We start from the raw sequence: 20,213 nt of genomic DNA, 5'->3' as shown, positions 1-20,213 counted from the left end.
TTGCATAGCTAGGACACCAAAATCCTTAACTCTCTCCCATAGTCCCAAACCCATATGTGTATAATTAATGCATTTTAGTGTTTGGGTTAAACAGATTGGATTAAACTGATTTTTAAAAGCACGTGAGATTCCCCTCCCATCCCCAAGTTAAGGTTATCTAGGTGCCTTAATGGCACATTTCCCTACATTTAAAATTTTGTTTAAATTTAACCTTAACTCTGAATTTCCTGGGTTTATAGTGCTTGATTTGGGTTAATTACAATATTTTTGTAATGTATTGTATCCTAAATTATTGATATGTCAGTGTTGACTCCATTTTCATGTTACTTTTGTCTGGGGATTTCCTAATTAAAAACATTTAACACTCAACAAGAAAGTCACAAGGAACATTACCATGTGATACTTCCAATGATTTGAAGATATGAAGAAACAACTTTAAATTATTGCTTTTAATTTTAACTTTTCTGGCCAAGACTAACCAGCATACCCTGGCTGCTTTACACCACTCAGGAGCAGCGCCAAGCAGCCAAGGTTTAAATCCGTTTTCCTCTCTCTTCTAGTCTCCAAATTTCCTTGCATACACACATCTCTCAAATTCCATCTGCCTCTTGAACCTCCTACTTTTACCTGTGCACACACATCCCAGTTTCCCGCTCCCTCATGTACCTCCTACATTACCCTGCACACACGTGTGCATGCACCTTGTGACATACCAGGTACAATTCAGACTAATGGGGGCTAAAATATTTGTCCAGGCATGTCAGCTTAAACACACTGGAGGAGATAAAACAATAAAAAAGTAGGGCTGTCAATTAATCGCAGTTAGCACCTGTGATTAACTGAAATCGAAATTAATACATTAATTTTTAATGTGTTAATCGCACGCCTTGTGGGCAGGGCTGGAGGCAATGGAGGAGTGGGGGCTGAAGCCCCAGGCCACAGCTTCGCAGGTGGTGGTGGGGAGAAGAGCAGCCCCAACTTGCAGCTCCGGAGGTAGCAGGGGGAACTGCAGCAGCTTCCCAGATGGCGGGGAGACTGGAGCAGTCTCAGCCCACAGCTTCCCCAGTAGCCCTATCCCTCAGCTTCCCAGGCAGCTGAAGCCTCATGTCCTGTACCCTCAGAAGGGTTGGAGCCCCAAGCCCCGCAAGGTGGACTGGAGGCCTCTTGTCAGGCTGGAGCCTCATACCCCAAGAAGGACTGGAGCCCCAAGCAGGGCTGAAGCTCAGAGCTCTCAGCCCTGAGCCTCTACTTGAAAATACAGAAAACCCCAAAAATATTTATATAAATGGTATTTTAAATATTATTTAACAATGGGATTAATCATGCAATTAATCACAATTATTTTTTTTAATTGCTTGACAGCCATAAAAACAAGTTTGAGGTGGCAAAATTTGTAGATGATACAAAACTTCTCAAGCTAGTTAAGTCTCAAGCTGACTGCAAAGAGTTACAAAGGGATCTCACAAAACTGAGTGACTGGGCAGATGAAATTCAGTGTTGATAAGTGCAAGGTAATACACAGTGGAAAACATAATCTTAACTATACATACAAAATGATGGGTTCTTAATTAGCTGTTACCACTCAAGAAAGATCTTGGAGTCATTGTGGATAGTCCTCTGAAAACATCCACTCAATGTGCAATGGCAGTCAAAAAAAGCAAAACAGAATGTTGGGAATCATTAAGAAAGGGATAGATAATAAGACCGAAAATATCATATTGCCTCTATATAAATCCATGGTAAGCCCACACTTCGAATACTGGTTGGAGATATGTTCGCCCAATCTCAAAAAAGATATATTGGAATTGGAACAGCTTTAGAAAAAGGCAACAACAAATATTAGGGGTATGAAATGGCTTCCGTTTGAGGAGAGATTAATAAGACTGGGACTTTTCAGATTGGAAACGAGACAGCTAAGGGGAGATATGATAGAGGTCTATAAAATCATGACTGGATGTGGAGAAAGTAATTAAGGAAGTGTTATTTACTCCTTGTCATAACACAAAAACTACGGGTCATCAAATGAAATTAATAGGCAGCAGATTTAAAACAAACAAAATGAAGTATTTTTTACCACAATGCACAGAGTCAACCTGTGGAACTCCTTGCCAGAGGATGTTGTGAAGGCCAAGACTATAACGGGGATCAAAAAAGAACTAGATAAGTTCATGGAGGATAAGGCCTCTCAATGGCTATTAGCCAGGATGGGCAGGGATGGTGTCCCTAGCCTCCATTTGCCAGAAGCTTGGCAACAGGGGATGGATCACTTGATGATTAACTGTTCTGTTCATTCCCTCAGGGGCACCTGGCATTGGCCACTGTCGGAAGACAGGATACTTGGCTAGATGGACCTTTAGTCTGACCCAGTATGGCCATTCTTATGTTCTAACTACAAAGAGAGAGATTTTAAGTGAGTACAAGTAATGAGGTATAAAAGTCAGAAATGGTTACAATAATTTAACAATTAGATTCAAGCAAAATTTCTCAGCACATGCTTTCAGCAAGATTACTGACTAAACTCTTCAGGTTAGCCCCCTCCCCCACCCCAATAGTCAAACAGCTGTTTTCCTTTGTCTTCTTAGGTGAGAAGTCAGAGACAGATAGAGAGAGGGAGGGGTGTCTTGGGGATGCTTGCCCTTCCTTTTTTATAGTTCCAGTCTGCCTCTTGAAAAACATTTCCAGCTGAAAACAAAGAGACAAAGAGTCTGTGTGGAAGGATGTTCCCTGCTGGTTTCTTTTCCACCTGTCTGAGCTTCCTTTGTTTTCCCTTCCAGCATGATGACTTCATTTACTGCTTAAATGCAAATTAAAAAAAACATATATGTCTTTGTTTAGGACAGACGTATTTGCAAACTTCTGCTTGGGCAGAGCTATGGGGTTGGGAACATGTGTTAATAACAACCTACAGGGGAACCTTATAACTTCACATATAATGTTGCCACACATATTTTATCAGGACAATACTGACCAGCACATTATGAGTTTTCAAATGATACTTTACAAGGCCGTCCCCCCACCAGTATTTAAACTTCTTATTCCCCTGCTGTCCAGTCACAAGTATTCCCCTGTGAAAGGCAACTCTTAGCAGGGACTCAGCCTCCTTAAATTCATGATTGATTGATCTAAGGCTGAAGAAACAAACTCTTCTGTGATTTCACTTTGTTTTTGTATTCTCTGTTTAAACACACCTATTATTGCCATAGTGTATAGGGTGTGAATACAGGATATATTCTGTCACACTTGAACCTCCTACTTTCAGTTGTGTACTCACATCCCAGTTTTCCCCTACCCTCTGTACCTCTGACATTACCCTGAACATGAATGCGTGCACACTTATATATTCTTGTTCCTCCTGCCTCCTGCCTCCTATTGTTTCCATTTCTCATATGTGGCTTTAGTTGTTCCTTCCATTTAGCCTGAAAGAAGGGTCCTTAACTAGGTCTGTTATTGATTTCAGCCATTAACATCTTCCAGCACAACAGCACCTTTCATAGAATCATAGAATATCAGGGTTGGAAGGGACCTCAGGAGGTCATCTAGTCCAACCTTCTACTCAAAGCAGAACCAATCTTTCTTGCTACTGTATCTTGAAAGCTTAGTAACAAAGATTTCTTTAAAAACAAAGATTTGTTTTTAAAAAGTTAAATATCAATAAATGATACAAAGCTCCACTCTCACCAGGTCAAAAACCAAAAACACATTGTGAGTTGTCTGTTTAGATTACATCGTCTGAGTGATTCCTGGTAGCATTCCTAGTAGCATTAGCCCATATCACCTTCAAAGTGAGAGAAACTATAGCATTTTCTTGTTTCTTAGTTCCTGCTTACAATGCTGTCTCAGTCAATGAACTTATCGGAGCTTGCAGAAGCTTGGAAGGAACTGGTCTGGTTAGTATGTTGATGGAAGAGCTACAAGAAAAACCCAGGTGCAGCAGGAAATTGTTTGTAACTCAGTAAGGGCTACTCTTCTCTCTGAATCATTCCTGATCATATTATGGATCTAGGTGGTGCTGTGCTTCAAGGAATGGTATAAGCAACTCAGTGGTGGGCACTTTTCTTGTGAGTCAGTGCTAACACCAAAGCCCCAGTATAACATGAAGGGATGGGGTGTTGCAGGGAGTAGTGTTTGCGAGTCAGTAGATGTTGGAGTGTGCTGTGCAGAGGTGAAAGTGGGCCGGTACTGCCTGTACACAGCTGACGTTAAAGCGCTGCTGCAGCAGCGCTTTAACATCGTTGCCCGTTTTGCCCCCCCTAGGGCTGCTGACTGGGGGGCAAAAGGGGCAGCTGCCCCAGGGCCCGGTGATTTCAAAGGCCCCGGGGCTCCTAGCTGCTGCTGCTACTGCAGCAGTGGCCAGAGCCCCAGGCCCTTTAAACTGTTGCCGGAGTCCTGGGTGGTGTGCAGCATGGAAGGGCTGGCTGGGGAAGGCTGACTCCCCTAACCCTGCCCCTTGCACCTGAAGCCCTACCCCTTCCAGGCGCCTGGAGCCGGGCCCCCGTACTGGTAAGAGTTTTATGTTACTTTCACCCCTGGTGCTGTGGGGCTAGAAGTGCCACTTTTTTGAAGTGATGATACAACTCTGGCCCACTTTTGGTTGTTAAAGAACCCCTTGCACTGTTCACTTGAAGGGATGGCGGCTGCAGATCCAGTGCCTGGGTAAAGAACATGCTGATGTAGAGATACTAGATGAATCTGTGTAGGCACATTCTTCATGATCCTGAATGTGAAACCTGAAAAATATGTGACAAAACAGTCATCGCTAAATAATTTCCAGCATGACATTCAAGTCCTGCAGTCTTCTATGAGGCAAAACTACTGAAGCTAGTTTCAATTCATGTAACTACTTGCATCTACTTCAGATTGAATTAAACTTTCCAGTTAAGCTTTTTCAATGGCATCAAACGTTTTACTAAATTCCAGATACAGTATATACATAACTGCTGCATTTCTTCACAAAAATCAATCAACTGTATTTAACATGATTTATTCTTTATAAACCTGACACGTTATTGCTCATCGACTAGTTCCATTAGCCTCTAAGTGAAAACATATTTTCTCTTAAGGTTTGCTCCATTATGGAGTGAAGGTAGATTTAACAGACAGTAACTGCCGGGATCACTGTACTTTCCATTTTAAATACTCTTACCAGATTGGCTCTCTCTTTTTATTTTATCAGGTACCTGCTTGAATTTCTGTGGTTATTTTTTTAACGAGTGTTAATCGCACACCTCTAGAGATGGGACTTGGCAACGGATGGGCAGGTAGGGAAGCACTGGCTGTGGCAGCAAGCAGGAGGTGGCCGGGGAGAACATACTTCCCAATATCCATCCCAGATGTGCAGATTACAGAAATGTGTCCCGACTCCTGGGAGCCAGTCTCGCGCCCCTTCTCCCCATGATAATCCACTGATTTATTTTACATGAGGGGAGGGGTAAGGGCAATTGCTAGCAGCCGCGAGAATGCAAAGCAGGGAAAGCGTGCTTCAGAGCTGCCGCCGCAGGACTTCACCCACCGGGTGACTCCAGTGGTCTTTCCCTGTTGCACTAGTCAATCGTGACACAGGGTACGTCTACACTACGGGATTAGTCCGATTTTACATAAACCGGTTTTGTAAAACAGATTATATAAAGTCGAGTGCACGCGGCCACACTAAGCACATTAATTCGGCGGTGTGCGTCCATGGTCCGAGGCTAGCGTCGATTTCCGGAGCATTGCACTGTGGGTAGCTATCCCATAGTTCCTGCAGTCTCCCCCTCCCCTTGGAATTCTGGGTTGAGATCCCAGTGCCTGATGGGGCAAAAATCGTTGTCACAGGTGGTTCTGGGTAAAAGTCGTCACTCATTCCTTCGTCCGAGAAAACAACGGTAGACAATCATTTTGCGCCCTTTTCCCCTGGATTGCCCTGGCAGATGCCATAGCACGGCAACCATGGAGCCCGTTCAGCTTTTTTTTTACTGTCACCATATGTGTACTGGATGCCGCTGACAGAGGCATTACTGCAGCGCTACACAGCAGCATTCATTTGCTTTTGCATGATAGCAGAGATGGTTATCAGTCATTCTGTACTGTCTGCTGCTATTGTAAATTGGCAATAAGATGATGGTTATTTGTTGTTCTGAACTGTCTGCTGCTATCATGGGTGCCCCTGGCTGAGGTTGGCTGGGGGTGCGAAGGCAAAAATGGGAATGACTCTGAGTCAATCCCTCCTTTATGGTTTCTAAAAATAGAGTCAGTCCTGCCTAGAATATGGGGCAAGTGTACTAGAGAGCCAGTGTATCAGAGAGCACAGCTGCTCCATGTCCGATCCTGCAGAAATGAGAGCTGCATGCCATTCACGAGGGGTGCCCCTGCAACAACCACATCTATTGCTTCCCTCCTCCCTCAACCTTCCTGGGCTACTGTGGCAGTGTCCCCCCCCCCTTTGTGTCATGAAGTTATAAAGAATGCAAGAATAAGAAACAGTGACTTGTTAGTGAGATTAAATGAGGGGGATGCAGCCTCCTGCTGCTATGACAGTCCAGGCAGGACATTAAGTGGTGCAGAGAAGAGGAGCCCAGCATCCCGCTGCTATGCTAGTCCAGGCAGTTCAGAATGTTTTCTTTACACATGAAAGGGAGAGGGCTGATGGAGCTCAGCTCCCAGTTGCTATGATGAGAACGGTTACCAACCATTTTATACCATCTACTGGAAATGACCAGGAATCATTCCTAGTTTTACCCAGGCACCCCCCCAGCCGACCTCACCTGAAACCACTCAGGAGCACTCAAGGGCTGATGGTGACAACAGATAGCAGTCATATTGTACTGTCTGCCACCAGGGAGGGGAGACAAGTGGATACTGCTCTTGAGTGCTGCAGCATCGCGTCTACCACCAGCATTCAGTAGACATAGGGTGACAATGAAAAAAGTCAAGAAACGATTTCTTTCCCTTTTCTTTCATGTGGTGGGGGGAGGGAGTAAATTGACAAGTTATACCCTGAACCACACCAGACAATGTGTTTGAACCTACAGGCACTGGGAGCTCAGCCAAGAATGCAAATACTTTTCGGAGACTGCTGTGGACTGTGGGATAGCTGGAGTCCTCAGTACCCCTCCCTCCCTCCCTGAGCGTCCATTTGATTCTTTGGCTTTCCGTTACGCTTGTCACGCATCACTGTGTAGCCTGGAGATTTTTTTCAAATGCTTTGGCATTTCGTCTTCTGTAAGGGAGCTCTGATAGAACAGATTTGTCTCCCCATACAGCGATCAGATCCAGTATCTCCCGTACGGTCCATGTTGGAGCTCTTTTAGGATTTGGGACTGCATCGCCACCCGTGCTGATCAGAGCTCCCCACTGAGCAAACAGGAAATGTAATTCAAAAGTTCGCGGGGCTTTTCCTCTTTACCTGGCCAGTGCATCCGAGTTGAGATTGCTGTCCAGAGCGGTCACAGTGGTGCACTGTGGGATACCGCCCGGAGGCCAATACCGTCGATTTGCGGCCACACTAACCCTAATCCGATATGGCAATACCGATTTTAGCGTTACTCCTCTCGTTGGGGAGGATTACAGAAACTGATTTAAAGAGCCCTTTATATTGATATAAAGGGCCTTGTAGTGTGGACGGGTGCGCCGTTAAATCGGTTTAACACTGCTAAAATCGGTTTAAATGCATAGTGTAGACCAGGCCTCAGTCCCATAGTCTGCAGACGATTCTGGAGAGCAGGTTAAACACCTTTCAGGGGAAGAGAGGAGCCAGGCCTCCTGCCACCTGCACCATTCCCGCCTCGCTAGGCAGGCCGGCCTTAGGGGTGCGCGAGGGGTGCCACTGCCCAGGGTGTCATGTTTAGCGGAGCACCACTGAGTGCTTCAGGGCAGGGATGCCCCTCCTCCCACCACCCTGCTCTGCTGCTGCTCCCACTTCCCCCATCACCCCGGAGCTGACCCTGGCCAAGCTGTTCCAGACCAGGAGCCTGCCTTTCCTCTGCTGCACAAAGCGGTGGCGGGGCCGGGGGAAGGCTGATGTCAGAGTGTCCCCATCCCTCTGCCTTTGTACCCAGTCACCACTGAGCTGGAATTAGGGAACAGAGAGAGCCTGTCTACTGCTGCTGCTGGCTCAGGAGTGAGTGCTGCCAAGAGGAGCTGTACTGACTGAAAAAGCATTCAGGCTCCTGATTGCTCTGCTTAAAGAGACAGTACTCCCTCAACACACACAAACACACTCTGATGACTGAGTGGACTTGTAGGCTATAAAGTTTGACATTATTTTATTTTTGAGTGCAGTTATTTGAAAAAAATGTACATTTGTAAATTGCACTTTCACAATAAAGAGATTGAAGTACAGTACTTGTATGAGGTGAATTGAAACATACTATTTCTTTTGTTTAGAGTGCAAATATTTGTAATAAAAATAATAATATAAAGTGAGCACTGTATACTTTGTATTCTGTGTTGTAATTGAAAAAAAATGGTTACTAACCTTTCCGTAACTATTGTTCTTCCAGAAGCATTGCTTATGTCCATCCCCATGTAGATGTATGCGCACTGTGTGCACCATTGCCAGAAGGTTTTTCCCCTCAGCAGTATCTGTAGGGTCGGCTCCAGTGCCTGCCCCCAGAGTCATGCCCTCATGGTGCTGTAAATAGAAGCCTGCCACACAGTTGCTCCCTCAGTTCCTTCTTGCTGGCAACTCCGACAGAGGGGTAGGAGGGCGGGTTTGAGAATGGACATGAGCAACACATCTCAAAGAACAACAGTTATGGAAAGGTTAGTAACTGTTTTCTTCTTTGAGTGCTTTCTCATGTCCATTCCCATGTAGGTGATTCCCAAGTAGATGCAGGAGGTGGGTTCGGAGTTCAACGACAAGCGGACTGTAGCACTGCTCTGCCAAATCCAGCATTGTCTCGAGCCTGCTGTGTGATGATGTAGTGGGTTGCGATGGTGTGGACTGAAGACAGTGCTGCTGCTCTACAGATATCCTGGATGGGAACCTGTGCCATGAATGCCACTGAAGACACCTGAGCCCTCGTGGAATATACTGTCAGTGCCGGAGCAAGGATTTTCACCAGGTCATAGCACATGCGAATACAAGAAGTAATCCATGAAGAAATTATTTGGGCTGAGACTGGGAGGCCCTTCATTCTATCTGCCACTGCCATGAAGAGCTGAGTAGTCTTCCTAAAGAATCTGGTCCTATCTGTGTAGAAGGCCATCAACCGCCTGACATCTAGCAAGGTCAACCTCTGCTCCTGGCTATTGGCATGTGAAACTGCAACACCACCTTTGGGAAGAAGGTTGGGTGGGGGCACAGCTGGGACCTTGTCCTTGAAGAAGACCGTGTAGGATGGTTCTGAAGTAAGGGCCCTGATTTCTGAGACCCTCCTGGCCAAGGTGATGACCACGAGGAAAACCAACTTCCACGAAAAATAAAGCAAAAAGCATGTTGCCAAGGGCTCAAATGGTACCCCCATGAGTCTTGAGAGAACCAAGCTGAGGTCCCAAAGTGGGATTGGCTGTCTCACCTACAGGTACAGCTTGTCCAGTCCTTTAAGAAAATGGCTACAGAGCGGGTTAGCGAAGATATACCTGCCTCTCTTGCCCGGGTCGAAGGCCGAAATGGCTGCCAGGTGCACCCTAATCGAAGACACTGACAGTCGCTGCTGTTTTAGATGTAACAAATGGTCCAGGATACATGATATTTTAGTTCAAGTAGGCAAGATCCTCTTCTGCCCTGCACAGATCGAGAACCTTTTCCATTTTGCCAAGTAAGTGGTGCTGGTGAATGGCGTTCTGCTCCCTAACAGAACCTCCTGAACCAGGCCCGAGCATGCTAACTCCAAAGGGTTCAGCCATGGAGCTTCCAGGCTGTCAGATGGAGGGACTTGAGGATCAGATGATGTCCATGATCCTGGGAGATCAGGTCTGGAAACAGCAGTAAGGGTGACTGATTTTCTGACTGCGAGCTCCAGGAGGGTGGTGAATCAATGTTGACATGGCCAAGCCAGTGCTACCAGGATCAGGCATTCTCCATCCCCTTTGACCTTCAGTAGGACCTTGTGTATGAGCAGAATGAGTGGGAATGCATAGAAAAGATGGTCCTGTCATGGGAGAAGGAATATGTTTGCAAGCAAGTCCAGATCATGATTATGAATAGAGCAGAACTGTAGACATGTCCTGTTTACTTTGTCAAAAGCAGGTTTATCTGGGGAGCTCCTCACCTCTGGAAAATGTCCCTCATAACATCTGGGTGAATGGACCATTCTTTATTGGAGAAGGACCTATTGAGATGATCTGCTAACCCGTTCTGGAGCCCTGGAAGGTAGGAAGCCTCAGCTTCCTGGCATAGGTGAGAAGAGTGTGCTCTATTCTGTCTGTTTATATAGAACATGGTTGTTGTGTTGTCTGTAAGCACCGACACATACTTGCCTTCTAGGTGGGGCTGGAACATTTGGCAAGCACACCACTCTGAGTTTTCTCACATTGATGTGTAACAAGAGCTCCTCGAGGGACCAGAGGCCTTGAGTCCTGAGGGCCTCAGGTGAGCTCCCCATCCCAGCTCAGAAGCATCAGTGACTAGAGATATTGCTGACTGTGGTCTCCTGAATGAAACACCTGCGCACAACACCCCTGGGTCCAACCACCATAAGAGGGAGTCGATCACCAAAAGGGGAAGTGTGACCACTATGTCCACGCAGTTCCAGCCTGATTGATACACTGTCATTAGCCAGGCCTGAAGCGGTCTGAGTTGCAGCCTCACGGCTTTACCACATACATGCACGATACAATGTGCCCCAGCAGCTTCAGGCAGGTCCTCGCAATGGTGGTGGGATATTTTCTGAGGCTCTCTATGATTGAGCTCTGTACCCTGGCTTCTGGTAAGAAGGCTTTGGCCTGGTAAGAAGGTTTTTGGCAGGGGGGAGGGATAACTCAGTGGTTTGAGCATTGGCCTGCTAAACATAGGGTTGTGAGTTTAATCCTTGAGGGGGCCATTTAGGAAACTGGAGTAAAAATGTCTCTGGGGATTGGTCCTGCTTTGAGCAGGGGATTGGACTAGATGACCTCTTGAGGCCCCTTCCAACCTTGATATTCTAAAGACTGAGTCAAGGACTGTCCCTATGAACTCTATCTTTTGGATGAGGGCAAGGGTCAACTTTTGTGTGTTCAACAACAGGCCTAGACTCTGGAAGGTTGACAGTACTTACTGAATCTACTCTTCCACCTGAGCTCTGGACTGGCCTGTATACAAGAATATTCCTGTACTGTTTGTTTTCTCAGGAAGGTCGCAACCACCACCATGCACTTTGTGAAGACCTGCATGATCACTGACAGGTCAAATGGTAATACTGCGAATTGATAGAGCACCTGCCCCACAACAAGACGCAGGAATTGTCTGTAGTCCAGGAGTATGGATATGTGAAAATATGCATCCTTCAGGTTGAGAGTGGCATACCAGTCTCCTGGATTGAGAAAGGGGATAATGGAGGCCAAGGAGACCATGCAAAGGTTGAGGTTTCGCAGATACAGAATGGGATTGAGGCCACCATTGGCCTTGAGGATTAGGAAATATCAGGAGTAAACCCCTCTGTCCTGTAACTCTGGAGAGACCTCCTCCACTGCTCCCACTTGTAGGAGTGTCTGCACCTCTTGAATTAGAAGTTGCTCATGAGAAGGGTGTGATGGGTTACACCCCCTGGATTCGGAGTGCCACCTGAGATATTGGGGTTCCACTGAGCCCGCCCATTGCACCAGCCAGGGCTCCCTCAAACTGTTCTGCTGCACATGGCTCTCAAGCTTTCTCTAGCACATACATAGGTAGGGACACCGAGAGGTGAGTTGGAGCCAGTTTGCACAGGTTCACGCAAACCTGTTGTTAAATGTAGAAGCCGGTTTAGAATCGGTTGTTAAAGGAGTGGGCAAGCTCTGGCCTGCGGGCCACATCTGGCCCATGGGACCATCCTGTCAGGCCCGCCTGAGCTCCCGGCTGGGGAGGTTCCCCCGGCTCCTCCTCCGTCTTCCTCCCTCTCACAGAGCTTCAGCATGCCGCGCTGCCAGCATCAGCACTCTGGACCGCTCCTGGGCAGCTCTGCAGCTCCTGCTGCTTTGAGCAGCATGGTAAGGAGGTGGGGCTGCGAGCTCCAGTGGGCTGCAAGGCATCCATACACGCTGCCCTGAGCAGCATGGTAAGGGGGCCAGGCCGGGGCTGGGAGGAGGGGTTGGATAAGGGGCAGGGAGTGGTTGGAGAGGGCAGAGGTTCTGAGGGGGCAGAGGGGTTGGGTAGGCATGGGAGGTACGGGGATATGTTGGGATGGTGGTGGATGGGGTCGGTGTAGTCAGGGGACAGGGAGTGAGGCAATTTTGGTAAGGGATGCAGTCCTGGGGGGCAGTTAGGGTGGGGGGTCTCGGGAGCGGGTGGTCAGGGGACAAGCAGCGGGGGGGTTGACGGGTCATGGGTTCTGAGGGGGGAAGTCGGGGGCAGGATATGGCTGGGGGTCAGATGGGGAGACAGGCTGTTTTGGGAGGCACAGCCTTACCTATCTGGCCCCTGATATAATTTGCAACCTCAATGTGCAGGGCCGGCTTTAGGGAGTGTGGGGCCTGATTCGAACAGTTTCGACAGGGTCCCAGCAGGGATGACTAAAAAAAAAAAACATGTAAAAATACATATGGGGCTTGTACTCACCGGGCGGCGCTCCGAGTCTTCAGCGGCACTTCAGCAGCAGGTTCTTCACTTGCTCTGGGTCTTCGGTGGCACTGAAAGACCCGCTGAAGTGCTGCTGAAGACCCGGAGCGAGTGAAGGACCCGCCGCCGAAGTGCCGCCGAAGACCCGGTAGGGAACCAGTTGTTAAGATTTTGGGAGCTCATCACTGGACACATACAGCTGTAGAATCACACAGAGTCTGCAATCAGTTTGGTGTGGGAAGACTCAGCTTGGGGATTTCCCAGCATACAAATGCACACCCCCTTTGGAGCATAAACCCAAAATTGTATTGTTTTGCACTGTACAGAAATCTATACAGTGTAAGCTCATGAAAATCGCCCCCTCCCTCACTGTGGAGGAAGATATGCACAGCTTTTTGCCCTCCCCCAAGTTATGAATTGCAGAAACTAAGTTTTAGTTCTGTCTCAGTTGTGACTGGTAGAACTGAGACAATGGTTGTGGCTTGAAATGTTTTCTCAATGGGGGCAGGGTGTGCAGTCCCAAAGACATCAGCATGGCCCTGTAGTCCTTCAAGCTGTGTAGCTTGTCATCCATTTGCTCAGAAAACAGTGCGGTGCCTTCAAAAGTCAGGTCTTGGATTGTCTGCTGCCCCTTGTGAGGGAGGCCTGAGGTCTGCAACCAAGAAGACCTTCTCATAACCACCGCTGAAACCATGGTCTGGCCAACTGAGTCGGCTACATCAAGACCCGCCTGCAGGGATGCCTTTGCCACTGCCCTGCCCTCCTCGACCAAAACCAAGAACTCTGCTCTGGACTCCTGGAGCAATAACTCATTACATTTTATCATTGTTCCCCAGGTAATAAAATAACATTGGCTACGGAGCACCTGCTGATTTGCAACATGAAGCTGGAGCCCCCCTGTGACATAAATCTTTCTGCCAAAAAGGTCCAGCTTTTTGGCATCCTTAGCCTCCAGGTTACAACCCTGTTACCCTTGTCTTTCTCGCTTGTTTGCTGCTGAAACTACTAGGGACCCAGGAGGGGGATGGATGTAAAGATATTTAAACCCTTTTGGTAGAATGAAGTAGTTTCTCTCCACCCTGTTTGCCAGAGGTTGCAATGAAGCTGGAGTCCGCCACAGTGCCTTAACTGGTTCTAAAATGGCACTATTGAGGGGCAGAGCTACCCTTGATGGATCCATTGGTGCCAAGATAGCCACCAGAGCATGGGAGGTTGCTGAAACTTCTTCCACCTCAATCCCCAGGTGTTGGGTGACCCTCTTTGGCAGCTCTTGGTGCGACTTGTGGTCATCTTGTGTGGGCACCACTGAGGTTCCTGCAACCGCTCCTCTGGTGAGGAGGAAGAGGATCCCAGAATCAATATTGGCACTTGGTCTTGCCTGTGAGCTCCTGACAGGTCCTGTGGTGCCAGTCCCTGAGGCACAGTACTGGGCTTGGTGTCTTGGTCATGTCCCTGTTCCGCTAGAAGAGGAGGTGGTGATGGGGCTCTACTTTCTGTAGCCGCTGAATATGACCTCCTTGACTGAGGTCCTTGGGCCTGGTGAAAAGCCCAAGGAGTCCAAAATGGCCAGTGCACCAGCATCTGCCATTGTGCTGACCAGCCCACTGGTGGGAATCCCTGAGTCATGTCCTTTATCCACTACAGTTGGCCTGACTGGTGATGGCTCCTTTGTGAGGCATAGGACTCTGGCTTCAAGTCCAATGCTGAGGATTCACTGCCAAGAGACCATAAGAGCGCAGGGGGCCTGGATGATACCAGCAAGCGGTGTTGGGATGGACTGTTGCATCGTTGCCGGCTTTCCTTTTGACAACACCTGGGAGCTTGGTACTGAAACTGTCCTTGCTTCCAGTGTCGGCTCGAGTCTAATTGGCGATGGCAATACTGGGAGGGATATCAGATCCTATGTTGCCTGGAACTCCTCAGCCATGGACAGCTGTCCCAGCCCTGCACTTCTATGGCTCTCCCTTGGGGGAGAGGGGATCACTGATAGGCATAGGCTTGTGGCAAGCCTTGCATGGCTTAAAGCCCAGAGACTGAGGCATGCCCCAGTGCTGGGGCAGGAAAGAACTTGTGAAACAGGATCCGACTCTATGCTAACAACTAGTAACTACTGTAAACACTAACTGCAAACTTTTATATAACTATTTACAGGAAAATGTACAAGAAAGTCCACTGAGGAGAGTACCTGCAGAGCAAGAAGGAGCAGTTCCAGTGACCATCACAAGCAGAAAGCAGGAACTGAGGGGATGGCAGGTCTGCATGCTCCTATACACAGCGCCATGAGGGCACAACTCCAGTGGCGCCGGAACTGACCCACTGGATACCACTTAAAGGAAAAATCTTGCAGCAACGGTGCATGCGGAGCATGTACACCTACATTGGAATGAATATGAGCAAGGACTCAAAGAAGAATCAATATATTTGAAAATGTAGAAAACATCCAAAAATATTTAAATAAATTGTATTCTATTATTGTTTAGCTGTGCAATTAAAACTGTGACTAATATGACTATGTTTTTAATCTTGCAATTAATTGTGATTATTTTTTTAAATCATTTGACAGCCCTAGTTAAAAATAAAATTATTAAGATACAAATATCAGATGGTAATATTATTTTTGGGCTTACTATTTAGTGTTTGATTATATGATTGTTTGGTTTTTAAAAAAATGAAATTCCTAAACAAAAATTCCAAAACATCCAGACATGTTAAGATATGGGGAATACCCAGGTAAGCCAGCCAAGCAATCTAACTCTGCCCTGTAGTGATAACATGGGGAACATGAAAAACCTAATATATCTTTACAAATCACCTTAATCTAATCACAGACATTATGATGCACTAATCATGTTTGTTTATTGCATGGCATAGCTACAGGCAGAGTTAAAATTGTGTGGGTGCCTTAACTGTGCATTTTCATACATAAAATATTTAGATTTGTTTAATGTTGAACTCAGTTTCCTGAGTTTGTAATGCTTGACTTTGGAATAATTAGAATACCCCTGTGATGTTTTACTTCTAACTTACTGATACGTTTAATATATTTTTTTATCAAGGAATATTTATGAAAGCCCTTCCTATTCTCCTGTGTCTAGTATTAACACATTCTGCATATTTGCTGCATTTCTTTGTTCTCTGCAGCCTTAATAGACCCTGTTTATCTTTATGTATTTCCCTGATTCATTTTCTGCAAGAGTGTTTTTTGTACTAGGAAGAAAGCAGAGCAGTTTGGAACTGTACCACTGTCAGGAGTATCTATTGCCAACTCCATGCATTCAAAAATCATGAGATTTTTAAAAATAATGTGTTTTGTGTTCTTTTTATTTGTCATGTGGAGCTGGAATATTTAAGGCTCATATTTTCAAGCTTTTCTCTACACCATAAGAACTGATATTTACTTTTTTTGTATAAAAGTCATGTATAGACAAGCCCTAACTCTGCATTTGTTTAATTACTTCCCTTATTCTTGATCAGCACCAATATATTAGAAACTCAGAGAGAACTTACATGTCTGTTGTAAGTGGAATGCCATTGACCCAGTAGAAGCCTTCTTCTCGCTTGCGCAGTCCAATCCAGGAGTCTTGCATATGCATACGCTTAGTGAGGAAATGCTAAACAAGACAACGTTTATATTAACTTGAATTGCCCAACTGGGAACTTTTCTGTACCCACTCAGGAGGGATGAAAAGTCATTCTGTCAAGGAGTTCTCATTGTTATTGCACAGAAAGTGATGGGCCTGATTCTGCACTTAAATCTGTCTTACATTCATGTACCTCCAATGACTTCAGTGAAGTTACTCATGGTTCGCTCCAAAGCAAATTATTGCTGTTTATTATTTACACTGCAGAAACACTTAGCGGCCCCAACAAGGTCAGCACCCCACTGTATGCTGTTCGGACATATAGTAAAAGAATTATCACCCTGAAGAGCTTATAAATTTTAGTTTACGTCACAGTGTAATCTAACCTAACCTGAGTTAAACAAACAAAGAGCAACGGAAGGTAGCAGAAAAGGGAGGACAAGGTAGCAGAAATCTGAGCATGTTAGCCTGTGGAACTCATTACCACAAGTTATCACTGAGGTCAAGTGTTGAGCAGGATTCAGTAAATCATTAGCTATTCATATGGATAGCAGGAATATTCAGGGTTATAACTGTAAGGAGGTTTATTTAAAAGTTTTGGAAGGGATATTGTGACAGACTGACAATATCCTGTAATATCCTGAACAAACTTTATGGAATTAAGATAAAGTTTATTGAATTAAGTTAGACCTTATTGAACTAGGCCTAATACTTCTGGTGTACCATATATTAAAAATGCAACTGTGTATGTGTCATTGGGGCATTGTATGTATCATCTCTAATAGGAGGGGGATGCTAATGAACTTCTTCCCTCATCAACCTTTGAGGCCCGATGAGGAGGTACACATATATTAGTTTCAACTGGATTTTCCAGGGAGCAACAGACAAGAAAAGACTTTTGGATAAAAGCCTGGGTTTAAACTGATTTGGGGCCTCATTTCTGATCCAGCAAATGGACAGGAGCCCTGGTCCATGGAGGGCCCCAATCCTTAGGGGATGACTGGAAAGACTTGGCCTACTGAGACCTCATAAGATTATGTGCTTGTTCTGACCTGAAGCTTTGTTTGATGAGCTTATAACCACAAAGAAACATCTAGAGTGGGGGTGATGTCTGATAAGCTTATTAGCATGCATGTAGGTTCTTTCACTGTTTTTAGTGTTCTCTCTGTAATGCTTTTTACCTTAAGAGTAAAGTTGGCTGGCTTAAAAAAAGCTGTGTGGTAACTTGTATCTTAGTAATCACTCTGTTATCAGTCTCTGAAGAGAAAGCAAGCAGGTCTGGTTAGACAGTCTTTCCTGGGAAATACACAGTGAAGGCAGGGAGCTGGGAATAGCTCTGTCAGAAGGGAGTGAGATACGGATCTCCACTAAGGAAGACAACAGCTTGGCAGCTGGAAGCCAAGAGTGGGTGCCCTTGCTGAATTGCTGAGGGAAATACAGATGCAGCTACCCTGAACTGTGACAGATATAAACTCTGATGCTTCCAACCAAAAGCCAGTCTCCAACTGATGGTATAAAGAAGAAACTTTCACTGTGAGCACGTGTCTGTAACTGCCTTCTACAGGGTTTCTTACATTTCTTCTGATGCAGCTAGCATAATGGGTGAGATGTTCCTATGGTATTTTTTATAGACTAGCTGTGATCACAGTTTATAGGTATAGAGCAGTGGTTCTCAACCTTTCCAGACAACTATACCCCTTTCAGGAGTCTGTTTTGTCTTGTGTATCCCAAGTTTAACCTGACTTAAAAACTACTTGCTTAAAATATCAGACTACTGAGTACTAGACTACTCTCCTGATATTGTAGTCCATACCCACAGCTCTGACAAAGCACCTCCTTTAATCTGGGGAAATTTTCTCCCACTAGTGCCTGCAACCCAAGGAATGAATTGGGCCTATTGTTTTAAGATTCTGATTGCTGTCTTACATTCTTTTAAGGTGGTCAGATACCACAGGGAAGGCCATGATATAAATATATTGACAGAGGAGCAAAAGCACCACTCTTCTTGCCAAAATGCTGTTAGAAGGAGGTGGGTTAAACTAATGAGGCATCACCACTCATTTGAATGACACCAAGAAAGCCCCTCCATGGAAATACCATTCCTATGGAGTTACATGGTTTCAGGGAGATTGCTAAGTGTGGAAAGGGTATTGAAAAACTGTTCTTCATACACACTATCCCCCTTCAAACTCATTTTGACTTCCCTACTGGTTATATCAATAAGATGGACTCACACTCCATGGTATTAAACTTCTTCAGTAAGTTGATTGACCTAGACTTAACTAGAGAAACCATGACAGCTAAACCCCTGAGGCTCAAGGTTGTGGGGCCAGGAAGTTGTGTGGATGCAGTGACCTCCATCCTGGTGCCTGGCCTTCTCAGAATGGTCTTAGATCTCCAGAGTTTCCTCATTAATCTTGGAACCTCTATGATGTTGGAAAGCCATGTCTCCCACTTATTACATGGAGAGGCAGTCTGCCTTCCCTCAACTGTATTTAAATTTGGAGGGAATTCTGCAGCCTCAAAGCCAAGGAGTTTTTCACCTACATGGACTCTGTGACTATCTTCTAGGTGGGAAACCATTGTTTAGTCTATAATTCATCATTCCCAAGTAATAAAATTAATACGACTCATGATGTTGTTTGTGTAGACCCAAGCTTTCTTTTCACCCCATATTTAAAGGACGACATCAGTTTTGCAAGTAGATGATACTGGAAGGTGATCTCCATTTCACTGGACTGTTTTTTACAGGATCTGATTTCTTTACCACAGATCCATTCATCTCTGTGTACAATGAGTTTGGACATGCACTGGAGGGAGGAAGGGACAGGAAGGGTCAGGGGATTAATAATTTCACCTCTAATTTGCCAGTTCAAATCCAGCCATCAGGGCAATGTATGCATTGCTGTTGCCTCTGCTGGGACTAAATAAAGGCCCTTGGTTTCCTGGACTGACAATCTGGCACCTTTCGCTATCTGACTCACATACTTTTTTCTTTTATAAAGATTTAAAAGAACAAATGTTGAATGAGAAAGTGGGGACATTACAGGAGCTAAGGGAGGAGACTAAATGAACTTTGTTTTTATTCCCTTACCATTTCTTGGTGGTTTTCAATCACAGCAAGTGAAGCTTCATAAAGGGAACAGAAGCTCTGACTGGAGTCCCAGTCCTCCTCCTTCTCTGAGAGGTAATAACATTTCCTTTTGAAGTACAGCCAGTCCTCAGGGCATGGCTCAGAGGGCAGGGTGATGGGAGGTTCTTTATCGGAGAAATACCATACAACTAAAAAGGAAAAAGAATGTGTCATATTTCTTTCGGATAAAATCTCCCAGTTCAGATTCTCTGGGGCAGCCTAATCCAGTCAAGTTTAACTCTTCTGAAGACAAGATTCACAGTGAATGTCAGAGGAAAAAACAAACTAAATAAAGAATAATAATGCACCTCATCCTGCAAGCCCTTCTGCATCCAGAACTCCCACTAGCTTCTGCTGAGGCCAATGGGAGTTGAGGGAGCTCAAAACCAGGCAGGAGTGCGCCCTCAGTGACATGCCCAGGATCTCAGTGATGGTCTCACCCTCCATGTGTACCAATGTGCATCCTAGGTCATAAGCACCTTCATCACCCAAGGCACCAAAAGTTCTCTACCACTTGAGCTATACTTTAGATGATAGTAGTAACAAGCTCTTATCTTCTTTTTGGGCCACTTCACTCACCTCAAGTCAAAATAATTGGGCTTTATACATGTGAAGTGCTGTGGAGAGGAGGAATTTGTGGGGAATGAATCTATATCCCAGACCCTGTGGCCAGAACTCCTGCTGCTCCAGCTTCTCCTCACCATTTTTGTGGGGTGTTAGATCATTGGATTTGCATAATCATCAGTCGTGTAGCCATTCTCCCAGCCTGCCCCAAACACCACCTTCTGCATTGGTCTATGTAGGACTAATGTGAAATCCCTTTCTGCAATGCACAGAGAATATAGAA

General features: G+C 45.7%; 1 protein-coding gene across 1 annotated transcript in view; it reads right to left on the bottom strand.

Moving 5' to 3' along the window:
- Positions 1-377: 377 nt before the first annotated feature.
- LOC127043022 (C-type lectin domain family 2 member E-like) overlaps positions 378-20,213 on the bottom strand; it is a 32,730-nt gene continuing 12,894 nt past the window's right edge. Inside the window, exons 4-6 of the mRNA XM_050936710.1 lie at positions 19,328-19,515; positions 16,160-16,263; positions 378-4,727 (exon numbers count right to left, since the gene is read on the bottom strand). Coding sequence (XP_050792667.1) covers positions 4,616-4,727; positions 16,160-16,263; positions 19,328-19,515 — 404 coding nt within the window. The 3' untranslated portion in view covers positions 378-4,615. The remainder of the gene's footprint in view (positions 4,728-16,159; positions 16,264-19,327; positions 19,516-20,213) is intronic.

The sequence above is a fragment of the Gopherus flavomarginatus genome, chromosome 1 (genome assembly GCF_025201925.1).
Source record: "Gopherus flavomarginatus isolate rGopFla2 chromosome 1, rGopFla2.mat.asm, whole genome shotgun sequence".
Classification (NCBI taxonomy): Eukaryota; Metazoa; Chordata; order Testudines; family Testudinidae; genus Gopherus; species Gopherus flavomarginatus.
The sequence above is the reverse complement of the archived record's forward strand: the minus strand, read 5'-3'. Positions and strand labels throughout refer to the sequence as shown.